Below are 21,948 nucleotides of genomic sequence, written 5' to 3' on the forward strand. Positions count from 1 at the left end.
TTTTAAGAATCCGCCGGGTCGTCGTCGTCGTAAGGGGTGCCTTCAAACAGCCGTCGCGACGCGTCGGGTCGCTGCCGTAGAGGGTTACCTTCAAGCAGACGCTGCGGCCCGCCATTGATTTAATTTAATTTTATTATTTAATAGTGATAAATATTTTTTAACCAGTAAAAACTTATGTGTTATAAACTTATTGCTTTTAATAAATTTCAATTATGTAAATATACACAATGTAAATATACACATAAACACAAATAAAATATAAATATTATAAAAAATAAATCACAAATATTTATTTACTTATATAACGCGTTGTTTTAAAATAAGGGGTAATATAACCATTACATATATAGGTGAATAGGATATTACCGCGATAGGTGGGAGCGAGAGAATAGTATCCCAGACGGGTGGGAGTTAGAGCGAAAATAGTACCATGATAGTGGGAGTGAGAGAATAGGATAACTGAGATGGGTGGGAGTTAGAGCGAGCATAACATCGTGATGGGTGGGAGCGAGAACATACGATTTTGAAAAAGCGAGAGAAGGAGAGCGCACGAAAGAGTGAGAGAAGGGAGCGCATGAAAGAGAAAGAACGAGAGGATAGGTAAGTACCGCGACGGGTGGGAGGATAGTATTGGGCGCATAGACATAGTATATCTAGTTCTAGACCGAGGATTGTCCCAAATTTCAAGAGTGGGGGGTAAGGCACACCTGTGTGTGGGAGAGAAGAAAATACCTGTTATATCGTCCGTCCCTTTTCAACGTCTCCGTTTTTTCTTTTCTACGTATGCCTATACCCCCATCTTGAAACGAGCATGCCTGACTGTGCGCATGCAAGGATAGTATTGTGAGGGATGGAAAAGTGTGAAAGGAAAATCAAAAATATATAAGAACAAAAATATATTTAATACATTTATTATTGTTCTACATATTGTACATATTAGTACATTAGTACACATTTATAAAAAAAATATAACAAATATTTTAATAATTAGATCCAGAACTCTTGGTCTGGATCCATGAGCGGTATCATGTCAAATAGACGCCGCAAGTCAAACACGTCCGCCATTCCAAACTGTCCATACGAGTGATCATGGAAATTGTCGTTCCATTGTCTGTTGTTATTTCAAAAATATCTTTTCCAGAATTTTTCTTTTACATTAATGTATCCGCGTATACGGATATCTTCAGGATAAATTGTACGCTAAAAAATTATATTTTTTAAAAATTCTTTTATATTTAATTACATATACATATATATATTAGTAGGAAAGCTAAGCCGGTTCTAACTCGGGAGCTCCGAGGGGGGTGCGGGGGTGCGGGGGATTTCTTGCTGGTAAAGGGGAGGGGGAGGCGTCATTTTCTCCCCACCAACGTGACGCCCCCTCCTCCTTTAACAGCAAGAGACCCCCGCACCCCCACACTCCCCTCGGAGCTCAGGAGTTTTAGAACCAATATCCCCCCCCCCCCTCGATTTTTTCACGTACTCCATATGTCACTGTAGACTATGTTGTGCTGGGAATGAAGAGATTTCACGTACTCCATATGTCACTGTAGACCATGTTGTGCTGGGAATGAAGAGATCTTTTGGAATCAATTCATCATTAGATTTTTTAATTTTTCTAACGATGCGCCGATTCCAAAAGATTTCCCCCTCCTTCTTTTGATACGATTGATATGCGAAACCGCGATGGCGCGTCAGCCGACGGTTCGCGACAAGAGGATTCCAACGACCACGTCGAGTCAGGCTTACTTCCGTTAGACCGACCTGACATGTCTGTCATGTACTGGGAATGAAGACATCTTTTGGAATCAAGCCATCATTAGATTTTTTAATTTTTAACGATGAGCTGACTCCAAAAGATTTCCCCTTCCCCAAGATATTAGAAACGTATAGTTTTTAGACTTACATTACGACTTTCGTCGTGTTGGGAGATATTTTTTTCACGTAATCCATGTCACTTGTGCGTTGAATTGGGAGCAAAGAGATCTAATGGACCCCGAGCAATGTTAGATTTTTTTAATTTTTCTAATATCGTACTGAGTCCAAGAGATCTTCTCCCTCCTCATCGTTTTTGAAATCAGCACACACAAATAAATTTAATTACGATGATATAGTGGCGAGTCGATCGGTGAATATTTTTTATAATCATAATTGCATGTTTCGCGATATGACGCGAATGTTTTTCGAGTAACGAATGCGAAGCGTGCCCATCCACCAGGCGACTCGCCACTAATAGCGCTTCTTTCACAGTTGACATGGCGATGGGCCACGTGATGAACAAAAAGCACCCCGCCTTCGGAGTCCGATGCATTCACGTCGTAACTGTTCCCCCAATTGATAAATTGTCAATCAACTGGGAAAAGAGCTACGCGTGAACGACTCGGATTCCGAAGGCGAAGTGCAGTCATCCATCATGCGACCGATCGCATGTATTATTTTCACACGCGTAAAAAACTGAATTCGCGAAACGCCTGTCTCATCAGTGTGAATTTGACTGTAAATGTGAATAAGTACAATTCTATGCGCGCGGGATGTCACGTGACATTACCGCGGGAAATAATAACAAAGCGTGCGGTTGTTAACGTGAAATCGATGGACAATGCTTGCTTCGCGTGGTCTGTGATAGCCGCTCTATATCCCGCAGAAAGAAATTCAGAAAGAGAGTCATCGTACCCTCATTATACAAACGTTTTGAACTTCAATGACATTGAGTTTCCAATCGCGTTAAAAGACATTAAAAAATTCGAGAGACTAAATAATATTTCGGTCAACGTCTACGAGATCCAAAAGGATCAAACTGAAACCTATAAAATTCTCCCGCTAAGACTCTCCAACGACAAGAAGGAGAAGCATGTTAATCTGCTATACGTGCAAGATCTACGCGAAGACAACGTGGGGCACTTTGCATGCATCAAGGATCTGTCTCGTCTAGTGAGCTCACAACTCAGTAAAAAGGAACACAAAAAATATATTTGTGACCGGTGAGTAATAATTTTATAAATGTTGTATTAATTTTATAATAAAAAATAAAAATTTACGCTATTTTTTTACAGATGTTTACATTACTTTAGTTCTGTGGAAAAGTTGGATGTCCACAGCGTAGATTGCCAGAAAATGAACGATTGCGCCATCCAATTACCTACTGAAGACGAGAAATGGCTGAGCTTCCGCAACATCAACAATAAGGAGCGCGTGCCGTTTGTCGTCTATGCCGACCTGGAGTGTACATTGGAGAAGATGGAGAAGGAGGATATGGAAATATCGTACCAACAGCATCATCATCAAGTATTTAGCTTGGGATATTATGTACATTGTTCGTACGATGACACATTATCGGGATATTGGTTTTATCGCGATAAGGATTGTATCGCATGGTTCACTAAACAACTAGAGAAATTAGCGCATCGCGTAAAATCAATTTTATCTGCTAAGGTCCCCATGGAAACTCTATCGAAAGAGCAATGGGAGGCATATCGTAACGCAAAGCAGTGTCATATTTGTGATAAGCCGTTCGCACCGGATGATACACGAGTGCGAGATCATTGCCATCTCACCGGTCGTTATCGCGGTCCCGCGCATTCGCTTTGTAACTTGTGTTATCAAAATGTGTTGTACATACCAGTAATTTTCCATAATTTATCCGAATACGATTCACACTTCATTATTAGAGAAATAGCCACAACATTCAAAGGGAATATCGATGTGCTTCCCGTTACAAAAGAAAAATATATTTCTTTTACGAAGCATGTCATAGGTACCGCCGATGATTTAGACCCAAACAATCACATAAAATTACGATTCATAGATTCGTATAAATTTCTCAATTCTGGTCTTGAAAAATTGGCATCATTTCTCGGTAAAGAAAAACTAAAAATTGTACGTAAGAAATTTTCAAATTTATCTGACGAAGAATTCGATTTATTGACTCGTAAAGGCATATTCCCATACGAGTATGTTGACTGTGTCGCAAAATTGAAGGAAACGCGTTTGCCATCGCGTGAATTATTCTTTAGTTCGTTGACGGGCGATACCGTGTCCGAGAGTGATTACGCGCACGCCAAGAACGTATGGGATCGATTCTCTATTCGAACGCTGGGCGAATACAGTGATTTGTATTTGAAAACAGATGTATTGTTGTTAGCCGACGTTTTTGAAAATTTTCGTGACAAATGTGTCGAAAGTTATGGTCTCGACCCCACACATTACTATACATTACCGGGATTCACGTGGGACGCTATGCTTAAATATACACGCGTCAATTTTGAGTTGCTCACCGACATCGATATGGTAATGTTTATTGAGCGCGGTATACGCGGAGGTCTGAGTCAATGTTCCGGCAGATACGCGCAGGCTAACAACAAGTACATGCAGACGTACGACCCATCGAAACCATCGTCGTACCTCATGTATTTCGATGTAAATAATTTGTACGGATGGGCAATGTGTCAGCCGCTGCCCTATGGAGAATTTCAATGGGTCGAAGACGTCTCAAATTTTGACGTAAATGCGATCGCTGTTGATTCGCCCACAGGGTACATTCTCGAAGTCGATCTGGAGTATCCGCAACATCTGCACGATCGACATACTGACCTACCGTTCTGCCCGACGCGCGATAAGCCGCCTGGCAAGCGAGAACGTAAACTTTTAGCGACCTTGCACGATAAGAAGCGGTACGTCATTCATTATCGCAACTTGCAGCAATGCACTCGTCATGGTCTCCGCATAACACAAATACATCGTGTATTACAATTCGTTCAATCCACCTGGCTTCGCGATTATATCGAGTTAAACACACAATTTCGTACCCTCGCGAAAAACGATTTCGAGAAAAATTTATATAAATTGATGAATAACGCCGTATTCGGAAAAACTATGGAAAATGTTCGCAATCACGTAGATGTAAAACTTTTGACAAAATGGACAGGACGATACAGTGCGGAGGCAATGATTGCTAAACCAAATTTCCACAGTCGCAGTGTTTTTGCAGAAAATTTAATTGCAGTCGAACTCCGAAAACTTGAAGTGAAATTCAACAAGCCGATTTATGTAGGTATGTGTATACTAGACATATCGAAAATTTGTTTGTATGAATTTCACCACGAGTACATGCTACCTTTGTACCATGACAAATCTAAAGTCATGTACACAGATACTGATAGTCTCGTGTATCACATCGAGTGCGACGACGTATATGAAAATATAAGACGCGATATCACAAGGTTCGACACGAGCGATTATCCGACTGGTAACGCGTACGGTATGCCTCTTGCGAACAAAAAAGTTCCCGGGCTAATGAAGGACGAAAACAACGGTGCGATAATGACTGAGTTCGTTGGACTCAGGGCGAAAATGTACGCGTTAAAGGTGGATGGAAAAAATGACACTAAAAAGGCAAAGGGTGTAAAGTGTAACGTTGTCGCAAGAACGATAACATTCGATGACTACATGCGGTGTCTGCGAGATGAGATAGAGATGACGCGTCGTGTATACGATCTAAATTGCATGAGGTATACACGATACGTGAAACGAAAATAGCTCTAAGTCCATACGACGACAAGCGGTATCTCGTACCTGATTCGGTAAAGACGTTGCCGTGGGGACATTATCAAATACCTTTATAATATTTTTTGTATTGTACAGCCATTTTTATATTTTATGTATTTTATACTTTACATTTATATTTTAATGTTCACGTTTCGCATATTTTATAGTTTATATTTTATGTATTTTACGTTTTACATTTATTTTATAATTTTACATTTAATACTTTATATATTTTACGTGTTACACATATTATGTATTTTATGTTATATGTATTTTTAAAAAAATTATTTGATAATTTATGTGTAACGTTAGAAATGGACGATGGAAGGATAATAATAAAGATGCTTCATATATGTCACAAAAAAAATTATATTTTTTATATAATGTATGCACTACGCTTTATATGTTTATAATAAAAACAATTTTTTATACTGATTAAATAACATTGTCTTTGTGTATCCACGAATTGTGTGATCCATCGAATCCCAACCACTTGACATAAACCTCGTTTCCTTTCCTGCGCAATACTTTCTCTACCAGAAATACATCCGGGTGAGTCGCGCGATGCAACTCATGCTCGTAGAACGCTCCAGCGATAGATGTTCCACGATAATCCTCGAGTAAATAAGTTACGGGGTTGGTACGCTGCACTTTAACGATCTTGAACACCTCGGTTGTCCAATTTGGTGTGTAACTTTTCTCGAAAATTGTCTTGTACTTGCTCACGCGTACAGAGTCGCCTACTTTGAATTTCGCTGGACCAACAATCTTTATAGTGCTGTATATCGTATCCAAGAGTCTTTCAGCCATCGCAGGAGTTACGTCGACGGGTCGCACACCGATCGTTCGGTGCTTCCGAACGTTGTAATTCGACACGAGACGTGATAACAGGTCAATCCACTTGTAATTACCGTTGAGCGTAAACTGCTTCCACATATCGTTCTTCAGCGTGCGATTAAAGCGTTCGACGACCGACGCCTTCATTACCGAGTACGTGGAATAATGGTTAATGTCATGTTTTTGCAATAGTTTCTGCACGTCGGCGTTGTAAAACTCCTTCCCCATATCGGTTTGTAAATTTTTCGGACGTCTGCCGCTCTCTTGAATTATCTCAGCGATAGCGTCAGCTGTCTCGCTTCCACTTTTGCTCTTGAGCGGTATAGCCCACGCGTACTTGCTCAACACATCGATGACGGTAAGTATGTAGTGGTAACCTTTGTTGAAACGTGAGTACGGAATCATCTCGACGATATCGGCCTGCCACAGATCATCGTATCCTCGAACTATGACGTGTCTCCGCGGAAAATTTTTTCTCGCTGAAGCATGCAGTTCCTCGACGAGTCGCCGTTTTTCGGAACTAACATTAGATTTCGGTAATTTCATGTTTGATGTATGGGGTGACGTCGATCAACTGATTTGTTTTGACGATACGCAAGTTAATTTATAATAAGGCCTGCCTCGCGAAGTTCTTCGATGATGGACAGCATCTCGTTGTCATGAGCGTTATGACCAGCCCGATGCGAGGCTTCGAGCAACCGTAGACGATCCACCAGTTCGTTAGGATCGTCCCAATGCACGTAATCGATCACGTTGTCGTTTAGTGTCATAGCGCGAGGTAATTCCTTTCCGATTGCATCATCGTTTGGTGTCATAGCGCGAGGTAATCCCATTCCGCTCGTAAAATCATATTTTAATAACGGTGCAATTATATATATTTATATATATATTTATACTTGTATCCCTTATTGGCTAATAATCGGCCGTGTGTAACGTAATTACGTTTATGCGCGTTTGTAGCCAACAATATATCTTTGTACTTTCGTTTATCGTTTTCCGTGTAGACTGAATCGTTGGGATATCGTTTAAAGATCAGTTCGTAAAGACCGTGTGTACCAACGTATTTTACACCACCGATAATTATGTGATCACTACTGTTGACGTCGAACGTTTTATTACCCAACATCATACCATCCTTGTCTAAACGAACGCCGTACACGGTATCCATAATTTTCTCTTTTTCACCACGACCGCTGAGAAAATCTCCGATGTACTTTTGACCCAGCGGCCCCAAGTGCTGAGATAACGTTTCTAGACCTTCTGACGTTTGTAATCGATTTCAAATGGTTGTCGCAAACGAATCGTCGGCGGATTCAAAAACAGTCTCGAGAGCCTTATTTAACGGTTTTGGAGCTTCAATCGTTGATTGTACAGCTGCCGTACGCGGTGTGGACGTTATCGCCGACGGATCTATCACGTCGTTGGACGTACGCTGCACCGACGGCGACGGTATATTCATTGCATCGTTTGACGTATGCTGCACCGATGGCGACGGTAAATTCATTGCATCGTTTGACATATATCGCATCCATTTGTTCGATTCACTTAATGCATGGTCCACTGAACTGTCTTTTCGTTTTTTCTTATTTTTTATCACATCCTTCTGGATGAACGATGTTTCGATGCCTACGTCATCGACATGCGGTTCTTCCTTTATCACGCGGACGCCAGAATTATCGACGATCTTTTGCAGCGGCTCGATGAGCGGCTCGAAGTGTCTCTTCGCCGCGATATTCTCCTCGATCCTACCGGTCTTCAAAGCGCGATGTTTCTTACGAATCGATTCGCTCGTTTTCTCAATTTCCTTCGCGATTTTCTCGCGCTCACGCGTTTCGTTGTTCCCAATCATGTTGACAGACAGCGTCGATCGCTCACGTTTCCCCAACGAAGTATCGATGACGACTAATCGCTCCGCAGCATCGCGAACTCGTTAAATCCTCTTCTATATCGCCCGTTAGTAAGTGAACTATCCTTGTCTATTACTAGGAATCCATAATCACGCTGCCAACAATCACGACATAACGCACAAAAATCACCGTATGACATATCGGTGTTAACATGATCGTTGTACACATGTTTCAGGTTGGTACCATCCTGTTTAAACAGGATCAGCAGGTTTGCGTTGTCACGTATAAGATGTTTAGGTATTCTCGCGTACGACTGACAAAGATAAAAGCAGTCGACGTTCGAGTGCCGACCCATCGCAAAATACTCTCTCACGGCATCCTGCTTGTCGCACGCAATATCGTCAAAGATGAAAATTGAGTTTGGACGCGCTTCATTCGGCGGAATGACGTCACAGTTATTGGAGAACGTAAAATAGTTAATTTCATTCATCGATCTTAACAAATTTTCCAAATACCGATATTTCGGCTGTTGCAAAGATTTCGAGTACACGTACACGTTCTCGAAACGTACACCGTGCGGACATTCCAACAAGTTTATCATAATGTTGGTTTTACCGCAGTTCGATGGGCCACAAATAATCGCGCGTATGGTAGTAGGCAGCATCGCGCCATGCTTGCGCCTCTCTCCGTCATCCCCCATTAGTCGTAACTTGTCATCGTAATTCGTAACGCATATCGCCAACGGCTGTCGCACGAATCTCATGTTTTCGGAATCTGATTATATAGTGGAATCGAACGACCTATTTATAGGCGAGTGAGTGCAGCGTATGCTGTATATGAGTATGTGTGCGTGTGTGTGAATGCAGCGTATGGATAGAGAAAGAATAAAGGAAGAAGATAAGCTCATTACGACGCGTATCAATGGCCGCGCGAAGAAGGAAGATAAGCTCGTCGCAGCGTGTATCAATGGCTGCGCGGGCGTGACGCTATACCCCGCAATGGTTGGGCGTGATCGTTGTGTTTATCAATAGTCGGGCGTGACACAACTTATCACCATGCGTACTAATGGGCGATCCTGTTGAAGATGACTGCTAAATTAATATAGAATTAATATTTTTACGTTCGTTCACATACTTTTCACATTCATTCACATACTTTTAACGTTCGTTCACGTACTTTCCACGTTCGTTTACGTACTTCTTATGTTCGTTTCACGTTCGTTCACGTACTTTCCACGTTCGTTTACGTACTTCTTATGTTCGTTTCACGTTCGTTCACGTACTTTCCACGTTCGTTCACGTACTTCTTACGTTCGTTCACGTACTTTCCACGTTCGTTTCACGTACTTTCCACGTTCGTTCACGTACTTCTTATGTTCGTTTCACGTTCGTTTCATGTACTTTCCACGTTCGTTTACGTACTTCTTACGTTCGTTCACATACTTCTTATGTTCGTTTCACGTTCGTTCATGTACTTTCCACGTTCGTTTACATACTTCTTACGTTCGTTTCACGTTTGTTCACATACTTCACACGTTCGTTTCACGTTTTAAACATCCTTACGTATATGTATAACCGTTTTACATATGTTTAACATCTCTTATATTTTTTCTTTATTCAGAACGAAACATGTCGCGATCTGAGGCTATTTATAGGCGTGTAAAATCACGCATCGCTCAGTATCAAACATGTATCTCATACTGTCACACCCCTCCGATATACTCGAATTGAGCGCCGAGCAGTTACAATTCGTGCCAAAACCTATTTTGCTACGCGTGTGTGGCAACTACATCGAACACGTGTGGGACAGACTTCCGGAACATATAAGGGCTGATCCAGAGATTCGAAGTTATCGTCGTTGCTACGAGCATTACAATCAACCGTGGCAGCGGACGCACATCGACGGACCCGCGCCGTTGATCAAAAATTGTGTCGAATGCCAGCTGTCGCAACGGTAAAACGCGGCTGTGGTCAACTGCTGAATCGCGCGATAAACGCTCTTCCTTTCGAATTACATATTCCTGGTTACCAGTTTTGCGGTCCGGGTACTCGGCTGAAAAAGCGATTGGCCAGAGGTGACCAAGGTATAAATCCGCTCGACGCGGCGTGTCGCGAACACGACATTGCGTACTCCCAGAGCAACGAGCTCATCGACAGACACGCGGCGGACAAGATACTCGCGGACAAAGCGCTAAAACGGGTAATTGCGAAAGATTCACCTCTCGGGGAAAGAGCAGCAGCTGCTGCTGTCTGGGCCAGTGGTGCAAGTTTTGGGCCGCGAGCACCTCGGGTGCTCCGCCGAGCACCGCCGAGCACCGCCGAGCACCCGAGTCGGTCGCGTTCGTACCTCGAGACTCGGGCCGGCTCGGTCGCTCTCGCTACGCCTGCCGCTACTCGGTTATTGAAAAGAGAGAGGCGTCCGTCTCTCTTCCTCCAAGGCTGCCACGAAAGCGTGCGTTCAGCGGCCAGCGATTGAGGATTGACGAAAGGCGCCTATGCTTCCCCCGTCCCCTCGCATGTCCTCCTCTCATCTAAAGCATCGCGATCAACAAGCAGATCAAATGATATCAATCATTGATAGCATTGATAGCAATATTATTCATTATTATTAATTATTAAATTTTTTTCTATTAATGTAATTTATTATCTTATTTAAATTATAATAAATTAATTATAATAAAACCAATTATAAATGTAATTAAGTAATAATAAACATTTTTAATAAATTATTAAATACAACTAAAAATAGAAAGAGCTGACGAGTTAGCAAAAGATCTTTATATCCAAATTCTTTATTCTATATTAGTTAATAGACATTTCGTTATTCAATCATTTTTAATGTATAGTTTCCCCAGATGTCAAATGAAACATAAATTAATTATCTTGTCGGTGGTAACGATAACATTAACTCTTAATTACATTGCAACTTTTTTAAATATTAATACTCAGTTAATCAACAATTATAAATACATACATAAATTCGTGAAATATGTAAAATTAATGTAACGTGATCGTGTCATTCTTAAAATTAATTACAAAGTAAATTAAATAAGAGAAATATGATAGTAGTCCGTAATTTAACAAAATAAGAAAATAATAAAAATACATATATAATAACAAGACTCATGACAAACTCATCTCCGACAAAGTATTTAGTCACTGTTAAAACTCAATTAAGTCATATCCAACCGACATTTCAGGAATAAATGTGAGACAGAGAAAACTCTTGAATTTGTCACGTATTCTATTATTATGCATGTATATATTTTTATTACTTACTTTGTTAAATTGCGAATTATTTTTATACTTCTCTTGTTTAATTTATTTTGGAATTAATTTCGAGAACATAAACACGTTATATTAATTTTATACATTTCACAAATTTGTGTGTGTATTTATTATTAATTACTGTTGATATTAAAAAAAAATACTATATAGTTTGAATCAGAATTTAACTAATGTTGCTTTATTCTCACCGATAAGATTTTAACTTATTTTTCTTTCGATGTTGGCGTATTTATCACATTTATTTCTTAATTACTAAGTGGCTTCCACGCTACCCATGAGGTGCCACTAATAGCGCGTTAGGTTTTTTTACGTGGACCTTCGCCAGTAGCCCTATTATACCACATTTAATTGTTTCATATTTTTAACACATCTATTATTCATAGATGTGAGGTCTAGCGTTCTAAACCAGTTTTTAATTAATTATTTATTTAATTGTACACACACACACACACACACACACACATATATATATATAAACATACATAAAAAGGAAAAGAAGAAAGAAGGGAATATAAAAATATATTTTAAAAATTCGTATTTTTTAAATCTAATATATTTTTTATATTTTAATATATATTATAATGTTTATAGTGATATATATAAGTGGGGCCGCCACCTCGGCCGCCACCTCGGCTGCCACCTCGGCCGCCACCTCGGCCGCCACCTCGGTCGCCACCTCGGCCGCCACCTCGGCCGCCACCCCGGCCGCCACCTCGGCCGCCACGGGCGCCACGTCGGCGAGGTGGTATCCCCCTCTGCGCTCGCCAACGGGCCCTTGAGCGACCGCCCCCTATTCTTTTTCTGTCTAAAAATAAATAAATACATTATTAAAATAAAATAATTTTTAATATTAATACGTAATAATGTAAAATACTTACATATTTGCTGCTGTTGCGGTTGCTCCTGCGGCTGCTCCTGCTGCGGCTGCTCCTGCTGCTGCTGCTGCTGCTGCTGCTGCTCCTGCATCGGCTGCTCTTGCAGCGGCTGCTCCTGCGGCGGCTGCTCCTGCGGCGGCTGCTTTTTTTGTAGCTCCTCATAGAGGAAGTGCAACTGTCGTTGCACTTCCACTTGTTGCTGCTGCAATTGTTGTTGTTGTTGTTGCTGCTGCTGCAACAACTGCAGCAAATGCTCCATCGAAGCTGATTCCGATTCTGTTAATAAAAAAAATATAATATAAAAGAAATTATGATAATGCAGAAAAAAGAGTAAATTAATTTATTACTTACGGGACAAACTGGGGTCCATGGCGGTTGCTTGCGAAATGTGCGAAACGGCAGAGCTAGGTAAACAATTGAAAATCGCGTGCACATGTTTCGCCGCGCGCCGCTCGCCGGGCACCACGCGGCTGATTCTTCATTGTGTGAGTGCGAGCCGCGTTTGTCGTTTGACTGTGTGCGGAGAGCACGATATCACGATTTGTTTATTGTTACTTGATTTTACTGTGTTAATGTATTATTTTTATGCGATTGAGTGTTAACGTTTTGAACGTAAGTGCATTTTACAAACAACGTTATATTGAGAAAGCTGAAAGTTTTGATTGGGAAATCAGTAAGAAACTTTTATATATTTTTCCCTTATTTATTCTTCTTTTAATTTTTTCTATTTGATTCTTCGTTTGATTTCTTTCTTGTTGTCTATAAAAATGTGCGAGCCCTTAGAAAAGAAAGATAAGCGAAGTTTTCAGGAAGCTTGGCTTAGCGACACTCAATATAAATTTTGGATACGTAAAGTACCGTTGAATGACGATCTTTATCATTGCACTGTATGTAAGAAAAATTTTTCTTGTAATACACGTATTTCAAGACATGCAAATTCTACGTGTCACAAAGAAAATCAGCAAAAAGCTACATTTTCTTTAACAAAAATTGACGATATAAATGAAGCTTCTCAAACAAAACAAAAATTTCGACAAGAATGGTTAGATATTGAATTGTTTAAACCATGGTTACGTGAAGCATCACATGATAAAACATTATTTTTTTGTGAATTTTGTGAAAAATACATGGATGCTAGATTGTCACACATTTATCGTCATGCAGATTCCGCAATGCACTTAAAAATTGCTGCAGATAAAAATAAAGAAAGAAAGGAAACAGACGAAGATATTAATATTACGGACGAATCGCTTTTGTCGTTTGATGAGCGAAAGAAAGCAGCAGAAATTAAATACGCTGCATTTATTGCCGAAAAAAATATTTCTCATCAAACGGCAAAAGATATTCTCTCATTTTTCCAAGAGATAGGAAAAGATTCTAAAGTATTAGAAGCCATGAGCATGAGTCGGACTAAATGTAACAAAATCATTTCAAACGTATTATGTCCAGTTGAAACCAATCGTGTTGTTGACATTCTGCAAAATAATAAATTTACCATTTTTATTGATGAAACGTCTGATATTACAAATCAAAAATGGATGACGTTTCATAGTCGGTATGTTGATCCTGAAACATTAGATGTTCGCTCGCAATTGATTAAATTAATCGATATTGATGCAAGAAATAGCAACGCGGAAAAATTATTTGAGGCATTTAGGAATGTTATGTATAAATTACAAATTCCATTTTTAAACATTGTTGCCTTATCATGTGATAATGCATCCGTAATGACAGGCAAAAATTCATCTTTTAAAACAAAGCTTGGAAACATTTGTAAAAATCTTTTAACATTGTCTTGCCCATGTCATTCCGCCGCGTTAGTTGCACATGCTGCATGCAATAAGATTCCAGACTATTGCGAGGAATTTATTAAAAAAATAGCAACTTTTATTAACAATAGTCCCAAGCGATCTGCTATTTTTCAAGAATTTTGTGAATGTTTTCAGGAAACAAACCGCAAAATTTTAAAATTATCCGATACACGATGGCTTTCTCGGCATTTGTGTATTGACAGACTTTTGGAATATTGGGATACTATTAAGCTTTTTTTACAAGAAACTATTATAAATGAAAAGATAAAAACTGGCGAATATTTATTAAATATTATGCAAAAACTTGATGTAAAAGCATATTTGTTATTTTTAAAACATATTTTAAATTTTTTTAATATGTTTAATGCATTCTTCCAAGCAATAGAAACGAGAATACATCTATTGCAGCCAAAATCACTTCAGTTCCTAATCATGATTTGTAAACCTTTTATAAAAACAGAGTTTTTAAAATCTGTAAATATTAATTTTGAATTTTCTAAAACAGATTATCACAAATCATTAAATGAAATATATTTAGGAACTGAATGTGAAAAATATCTTGATAAATTAATTGCACAAGGACACGTAGATGTAGTTGCAACAGTTCGACAAAACTGTTTGCAATTTTACATTACTGCTGCTCAAGACATTTCAAAGAAATTACCAATAAACGACCCATTTTTGTCAAAATTGAAAGTTTTTGAAGTAGAGACAGCATTACGTGATCCTAACAGAGAAACTTCATTTAATGATGTTTCTTTTGTTGCTCAAACTTTTACCGGATTTGACGACAATGGATTAAAAAAAGAATGGTTTGCTTTACATCAAGATTTTACAGAAGCAGAAAAAGATAATTTAACAATGTTAAATTTTGATAAAATGTGGAAAAAAATTTTCCAACGCAGTAACCAATTTCCAAATTTAAAGTCTCTTGTGAATACTGTTAGATCACTGCCAAATTCGAATGCCGACTCAGAGAGAATCTTTTCCTTTCTACCTGATTTAAAAACAAAAAAACGAAATAAACTTTCGCCTGCAGCAGTCAATGCTACTTGTGTCTTGAAATCAGCATTGAAAGCGAGAAAAGAAAATGCTCTCGATATAAAAATTAATGAGAAGCATTTAACTTTAATGTCTACAAATAAATTATATGTTACATGTCCTAAGAGAACAAAATTCCATTTAACATTATATGCTGCAGGTAGTGATGATGATAATGATGATGATGATGAAATTCATCATCCTTCCACTTCTAATAATAAACAATAATGATGCTTCAAAATTTGGTCTAAAACGCTAGACCTCACATCTATAACTAATAGATGTGTTAAATAATTAATTAAAAATAGGTCTAGAACGCTAGACCTCACATCTAAAAATAATAGATGTGTTAAATAATTAATTAAAAACTGGTTTAGAACGCTAGACCTCACATTTATGAATAATAGATGTGTCAAATAATTAATTAAAAACTGGTTTAGAACGCTAGACCTCACATCTATGAATAATAGATGTGTCAAATAATTAATTAAAAACTGGTTTAGAACGCTAGACCTCACATCTATAACTAATAGATGTGTTAAATAATTAATTAAAAACAGGTCTAGAACGCTAGACCTCACATCTAAAAATAATAGATGTGTTAAATAATTAATTAAAAACTGGTTTAGAACGCTAGACCTCACATTTATGAATAATAGATGTGTCAAATAATTAATTAAAAACTGGTTTAGAACGCTAGACCTCACATCTATGAATAATAGATGTGTCAAATAATTAATTAAAAACTGGTTTAGAACGCTAGACCTCACATCTATGAATAATAGATGTGTCAAATAATTAATTAAAAACTGGTTTAGAACGCTAGACCTCACATCTATGAATAATAGATGTGTTAAAAATATGAAACAATTAAATGTGGTATAATAGGGCTACTGGCGAAGGTCCACGTAAAAAAACCTAACGCGCTATTAGTGGCACCTCATGGGTAGCGTGGAAGCCACTTAGTAATTAAGAAATAAATGTGATAAATACGCCAACATCGAAAGAAAAATAAGTTAAAATCTTATCGGTGAGAATAAAGCAACATTAGTTAAATTCTGATTCAAACTATATAGTATTTTTTTTTAATATCAACAGTAATTAATAATAAATACACACACAAATTTGTGAAATGTATAAAATTAATATAACGTGTTTATGTTCTCGAAATTAATTCCAAAATAAATTAAACAAGAGAAGTATAAAAATAATTCGCAATTTAACAAAGTAAGTAATAAAAATATATACATGCATAATAATAGAATACGTGACAAATTCAAGAGTTTTCTCTGTCTCACATTTATTCCTGAAATGTCGGTTGGATATGACTTAATTGAGTTTTAACAGTGACTAAATACTTTGTCGGAGATGAGTTTGTCACGAGTCTTGTTATTATATATGTATTTTTATTATTTTCTTATTTTGTTAAATTACGGACTACTATCATATTTCTCTTATTTAATTTACTTTGTAATTAATTTTAAGAATGACACGATCACGTTACATTAATTTTACATATTTCACGAATTTATGTACGTATTTATAATTGTTGATTAACTGAGTATTAATATTTAAAAAAGTTGCAATGTAATTAAGAGTTAATGTTATCGTTACCACCGACAAGATAATTAATTTATGTTTCATTTGACATCTGGGGAAACTATACATTAAAAATGATTGAATAACGAAATGTCTATTAACTAATATAGAATAAAGAATTTGGATATAAAGATCTTTTGCTAACTCGTCAGCTCTTTCTATTTTTAGTTGTATTTAATAATTTATTAAAAATGTTTATTATTACTTAATTACATTTATAATTGGTTTTATTATAATTAATTTATTATAATTTAAATAAGATAATAAATTACATTAATAGAAAAAAATTTAATAATTAATAATAATGAATAATATTGCTATCAATGCTATCAATGATTGATATCAATTGATCTGCTTGTTGATCGCGATGCTTTAGATGAGAGGAGGACATGCGAGGGGACGGGGGAAGCATAGGCGCCTTTCGTCAATCCTCAATCGCTGGCCGCTGAACGCACGCTTTCGTGGCAGCCTTGGAGGAAGAGAGACGGACGCCTCTCTCTTTTCAATAACCGAGTAGCGGCAGGCGTAGCGAGAGCGACCGAGCCGGCCCGAGTCTCGAGGTACGAACGCGACCGACTCGGGTGCTCGGCGGTGCTCGGCGGTGCTCGGCGGTGCTCGGCGGAGCACCCGAGGTGCTCGCGGCCCAAAACTTGCACCACTGGTCTGGGCAGCCATGAAAGCCAAGACGAAGATTGGTATGGGTATGAAGAAAAATTCAACGAAAAAATCGACGAAAAAAAAACGCATACTTCAGGCTGCAAAACGAGGCGGTGCATTACCAATTTTACCAATATTGGGTGCACTCGGATCCTTGATTGGTGGAGCGGCTGGTGTGGCAAAGGCGGTGAACGACAACAAAGCCGCGCGACGTCAGCTCGAGGAGTTACAGCGTCACAATCGCGCGATGGAAGGTCACGGCTTATATCTCGCCCCATACAAACGCGGGCGAGGACTGTATCTCGCCCCGTACAAACATGGAAAAGGTGTACAGAAGAAAAAAAAAAACGTCGAAGAAACATTAACACTACTCACAGGTGCGACGACGAACGTGCAATTGACGCAACTAGCAAAACGCGCGCGTATTCCATATTTCAGAGGTGTTTTTATGCGTAACGCGTTACCGACGAGTGGTGCGCGTCTAAACGAGAGTGGTATCGTAAATTTGGACGATACGACGGGCCCCGGTACTCACTGGGTGGCGTACGCAAAGAGGGGTAACCACGTCGCGTATTTCGATAGTTTCGGCAATCTTCGACCACCTAGAGAACTAGTACGATACTTTGGGGACGGGGTGACAACGATTGAGTATAATCGAACGTGCTATCAAACGTACGATCAGAGCATTTGTGGACAACTCTGCCTGCAGTTTCTTCAACGCGTGTAAATTTAAAAAGCTGAACTAGTACCGCAAAGACTCAGTATTTCACCACCATCATGTCGCTGACGTTTACCCTGAGCGGCAAGAGCAGCGTTCTCGCGGCACATTATTCTCCAGCTATAGATTTGAGCGACGATGATTATGAGCTCGGTCTAACGATTTTTGAAACTTATAACACGATACCAAACGTGAATGCTTCAAACAATACGTTTTACTTTGACAAGGATAACACGGAGATTACGATTCCCGAGGGATCGTACGAACTGCGAGCTATAAACGAATTTTTGAAACGCACAATTTCACGAAAACGTCCGCAACACGATGGAACTCATTCCGGTGACGTTACGCGTGGGGGCAACGATGATGATAATGATGGGGAGTATCCGATAACGCTTCGCGCCAACTACAATACAATGAGATGTGAGATCAAATGCGCCTACAGTATACATTTTGGTAAACCCAACAACATAGGATCGCTGCTAGGATTCTCACCGAAGCGTGGTGTACTGCTACCGCAAAAATGGCATGAATCGGACGTGTCGATCAACATAATGAACGTGAACATTATTCGCGTGGAATGCAACGTGACCGCGGGCGTGTACAGCAACAATAAGAGTGTACACACGATACATGAGTTTTCACCGAGCGTGCCACCAGGATATAAGATATCGGAAAGGCCCACACAAATCATTTATCTGCCAATCATCGTGCGATGCATTACGGATCTGACAATACGCGCCGTCGATCAGAACGGACGATTGCTTGATTTTCGAAGAGAAGAAATCACCGTCAGACTGCACGTGCGACGACGGTTGCAACAATAACGCGAACGTGAGATGCTCGTGCTAAACACATCGCAGCGCGCGAAAGATAACGTTATCTCCACACCAGTGCCAACGTTCCAACAGCCACCCGATACTCTTGCGACAACGTTTAATAATATTCAATCATCCTGTTGTCCCGAGAAAAAGAAGCTCAACGCGTCGAACGTTAAATTTTTACAATCTCTGGGATTCGCGGTGCGAAACGTCTGATAACGATGACTGACATTCTAAACATCGGAGACGAGCCGATCTTCGATGATCGCATCGTCAAGATCGAGACTCATACGTACAATCCGTTTGCCAACACAACGTTCGGGCACAGCGACGAGATACGAATACCCATACACCAACAGGATCTGTACACATTGCCGTTCGAAAGTTTTTTATACCTCGAGGGAAAAGTGACAATAAACAAACCAGCCGAGGGATTTTCGGTGGTACTGGGAAATAATTGTGTTGCGTTCATGTTCGATGAGATTCGATACGAACTCGACGGTGTAGAAATTGATCGCAACAGAAATGTTGGAATAACCAGCACACTGAAAAACTATGCAACTGTGTCGTCAGACAAAAACGTGATTCTGAGGAACGCAGGATGGATTTCGGGTTGGGACGTGAATGGATACTTTAATTATTGCGTACCACTCAACATGTTGTTGGGGTTTTGCGAGGATTACAGACGCGTGGTGATCAACGCTCGTCACGAGTTAATTTTAATACGCGCGCGTAACGATAACAACAGTCTAATGGGAAGTTCGGAGTTGGAACCCACGATTGATATATTCAAGATACAATGGCGCATGCCTCACGTACTGCTGAACGAGATACATAAGTTGTCGATGCTGCGTACTCTGGAGAGCGGACGGTACCTGAGCATGGCTTTTCGTTCGTGGGATCTGTACGAGTTTCCACTATTGCAGCAAACAACTAAGCATTCGTGGGCCATCAAGACCGCTACTCAGCTCGAGAAGCCACGATATGTTATCTTTGCTCTGCAGACGGGTCGAAAGAACATTGTGTCCGAGGATCCAAGCCGATTCGATCATTGCAAATTGACAAACGTGAAACTGTATCTGAACTCGGAATGTTATCCATACGACGATATGAACTTGGATTTCGATAAAAATAAATGGGCGATTCTGTACGACATGTACGCGCGTTTCTGCAAGGGTTATTATGGATACGAGTATCTCGAGCCGAACCTCACCACTTCAACTTTTCTACTTAACGGTCCATTCGTAATCATCGATTGCTTTCGACAAAATGAATCGATCAAGAGCGCAACCGTGGACGTGCGCATAGAATTTGAATGCAAAGAGAATGTGTCGATGAATACCACCGCGTACTGCCTCATCATACACGACCGCGTGGTTCAGTACAACCCGTTGACAAACGTTGTGCGCAAAATCACCTAACAACGTTGTACATTAAAGGAGGGGGAGATAAGACAATATATAACTCTACGACGCATCGAAGTCAACCACAGTATTCTCAACGACAGCTGTCATGCTTGTACCAACGTTCGTAGACCTGCAAGGTTTCATCGTTGGAGGAAAATTTATCGTTAAGGAATTTGCCTCTCTCAAAGATGGATTTGAACTCACCCACTACTTGTTTACACCCACTTATCCATGGGAATACCTTACCAAGGCAGAAAGATGTCAGGTGGCATGGTTGAAAGTGAATCATCATGGAATATCATGGGAGGATGGATTAATTCCACACAGCATGGCTAGGAGTTTGATTACAAAGGCGGTGATGGGTACAACTGCAACCGATGATGAAATTCTCGTGTACGTCAAGGGATGTGAGAAACGAGAATGGTTGCGTGATTTACTTCTGGACGAGGCGAGACAGGAAGCTTACGTCGAGAATATCGAGACGCATTACGAAGACATAGAACCTCTAAACAAGTTGGACATTATGTACACTTTACGATGTCAGAATCATGTGAACAACTGTGCTTTACAAAATGTATTTAAGCTGTTTAATTGGTGGTCTAAGAATAAAAAATATATATCGTATCCATTTTTACATTCTTTTACCCCCTCATGTTTCCTTTTTCCCCATCTCGTTTTATTTATACAATTTTTAACTTAAAACTATATAGGAAAAAATAATTCGAACAATATCATTTTTATACATTTATTTTATTATATAAAGCATAACGTACAATATGATTAGCTTACAAGACTGGTTTTCTTTACACATTTTACTTGTCATATAAAGCATCATATACAATATTATCGAAAGCGTAAGCAATTAGCTCACACTCTACGAGACATGTTTTATCATATTTTTCGCGTAATAACTTTGCAGCGTCGCTTTGATTAGTAATATGATTTTGACGCAAAATAGTAATAAACTTCTTATATTTATCGCTCACGCTGTACGTATATTGATCTAATTGATGACATACATAATCAACACAATCTTCAAGTTCATATAGGAACAGTAAGGTTGACGGCTTCATGTACATGCAATTATCATGCAACACCAACTTTATAATATTTTCATCGCGCATTTTTACAAGTTTTATAATCAGATCACAAACTGCAAATCTTGAAGATACTGCACAAATCGTTGTGCAGTCAAAATAAGCTGACCGCACAAATCGTTCAATATCCACCCGTCGATCTATAAACGTTTTCCATGTTGCGTATGGCAAAATTATTTGATTGCCCCTGTTGTCACCAAGCAGTATTTCCACATAAGATATAGGTCCCACGCCGATTGCAATATCCAAGTATTTGTATGCCGTGGCGGTCAAGGCGTATCTCCTATCCAAGATGCGTGGAGTATAACGCGGCTGCGATAATACTCTGTAAAAAAAATATAGCTCGCTATAGAAAAATATAAGATATTAATACGAAGAAAATTTTTAAAATTATAAAAAATACTTACG

At 39.3% G+C, this 21,948-nt stretch overlaps 3 protein-coding genes across 3 annotated transcripts; 2 read left to right on the forward strand and 1 right to left on the reverse strand.

Annotated features, from left to right (window-relative positions):
- Nucleotides 1-574: 574 nt before the first annotated feature.
- On the forward strand, nt 575-5,535 carry LOC118646687. The gene is made up of 2 exons (XM_036290139.1): nt 575-600; nt 3,054-5,535. Exons 1-2 carry the CDS (start codon nt 575-577, stop codon nt 5,533-5,535), a joined length of 2,508 nt encoding a protein of 835 aa, XP_036146032.1.
- A 6,276-nt stretch (nt 5,536-11,811) lies between these two features.
- Nucleotides 11,812-12,747, reverse strand: LOC118646688 (ataxin-8-like). The gene is made up of 2 exons (XM_036290140.1): nt 12,228-12,747; nt 11,812-11,845 (listed from the first exon to the last, which is right to left on the reverse strand). The coding sequence occupies exons 1-2, from the start codon at nt 12,647-12,649 to the stop codon at nt 11,812-11,814; spliced, it is 456 nt and encodes a 151-aa protein (XP_036146033.1). The 5' UTR covers nt 12,650-12,747.
- Nucleotides 12,748-19,258: 6,511 nt separating this feature from the next.
- Nucleotides 19,259-20,458, forward strand: LOC118646689. Its single transcript, XM_036290141.1, has one exon. The coding sequence runs from the start codon at nt 19,259-19,261 to the stop codon at nt 20,456-20,458; it is 1,200 nt and encodes a 399-aa protein (XP_036146034.1).
- The last annotated feature ends 1,490 nt before the right edge of the window (nt 20,459-21,948 follow it).

The sequence above is a fragment of the Monomorium pharaonis genome, chromosome 7 (genome assembly GCF_013373865.1).
Source record: "Monomorium pharaonis isolate MP-MQ-018 chromosome 7, ASM1337386v2, whole genome shotgun sequence".
Classification (NCBI taxonomy): domain Eukaryota; kingdom Metazoa; phylum Arthropoda; class Insecta; order Hymenoptera; family Formicidae; genus Monomorium; species Monomorium pharaonis.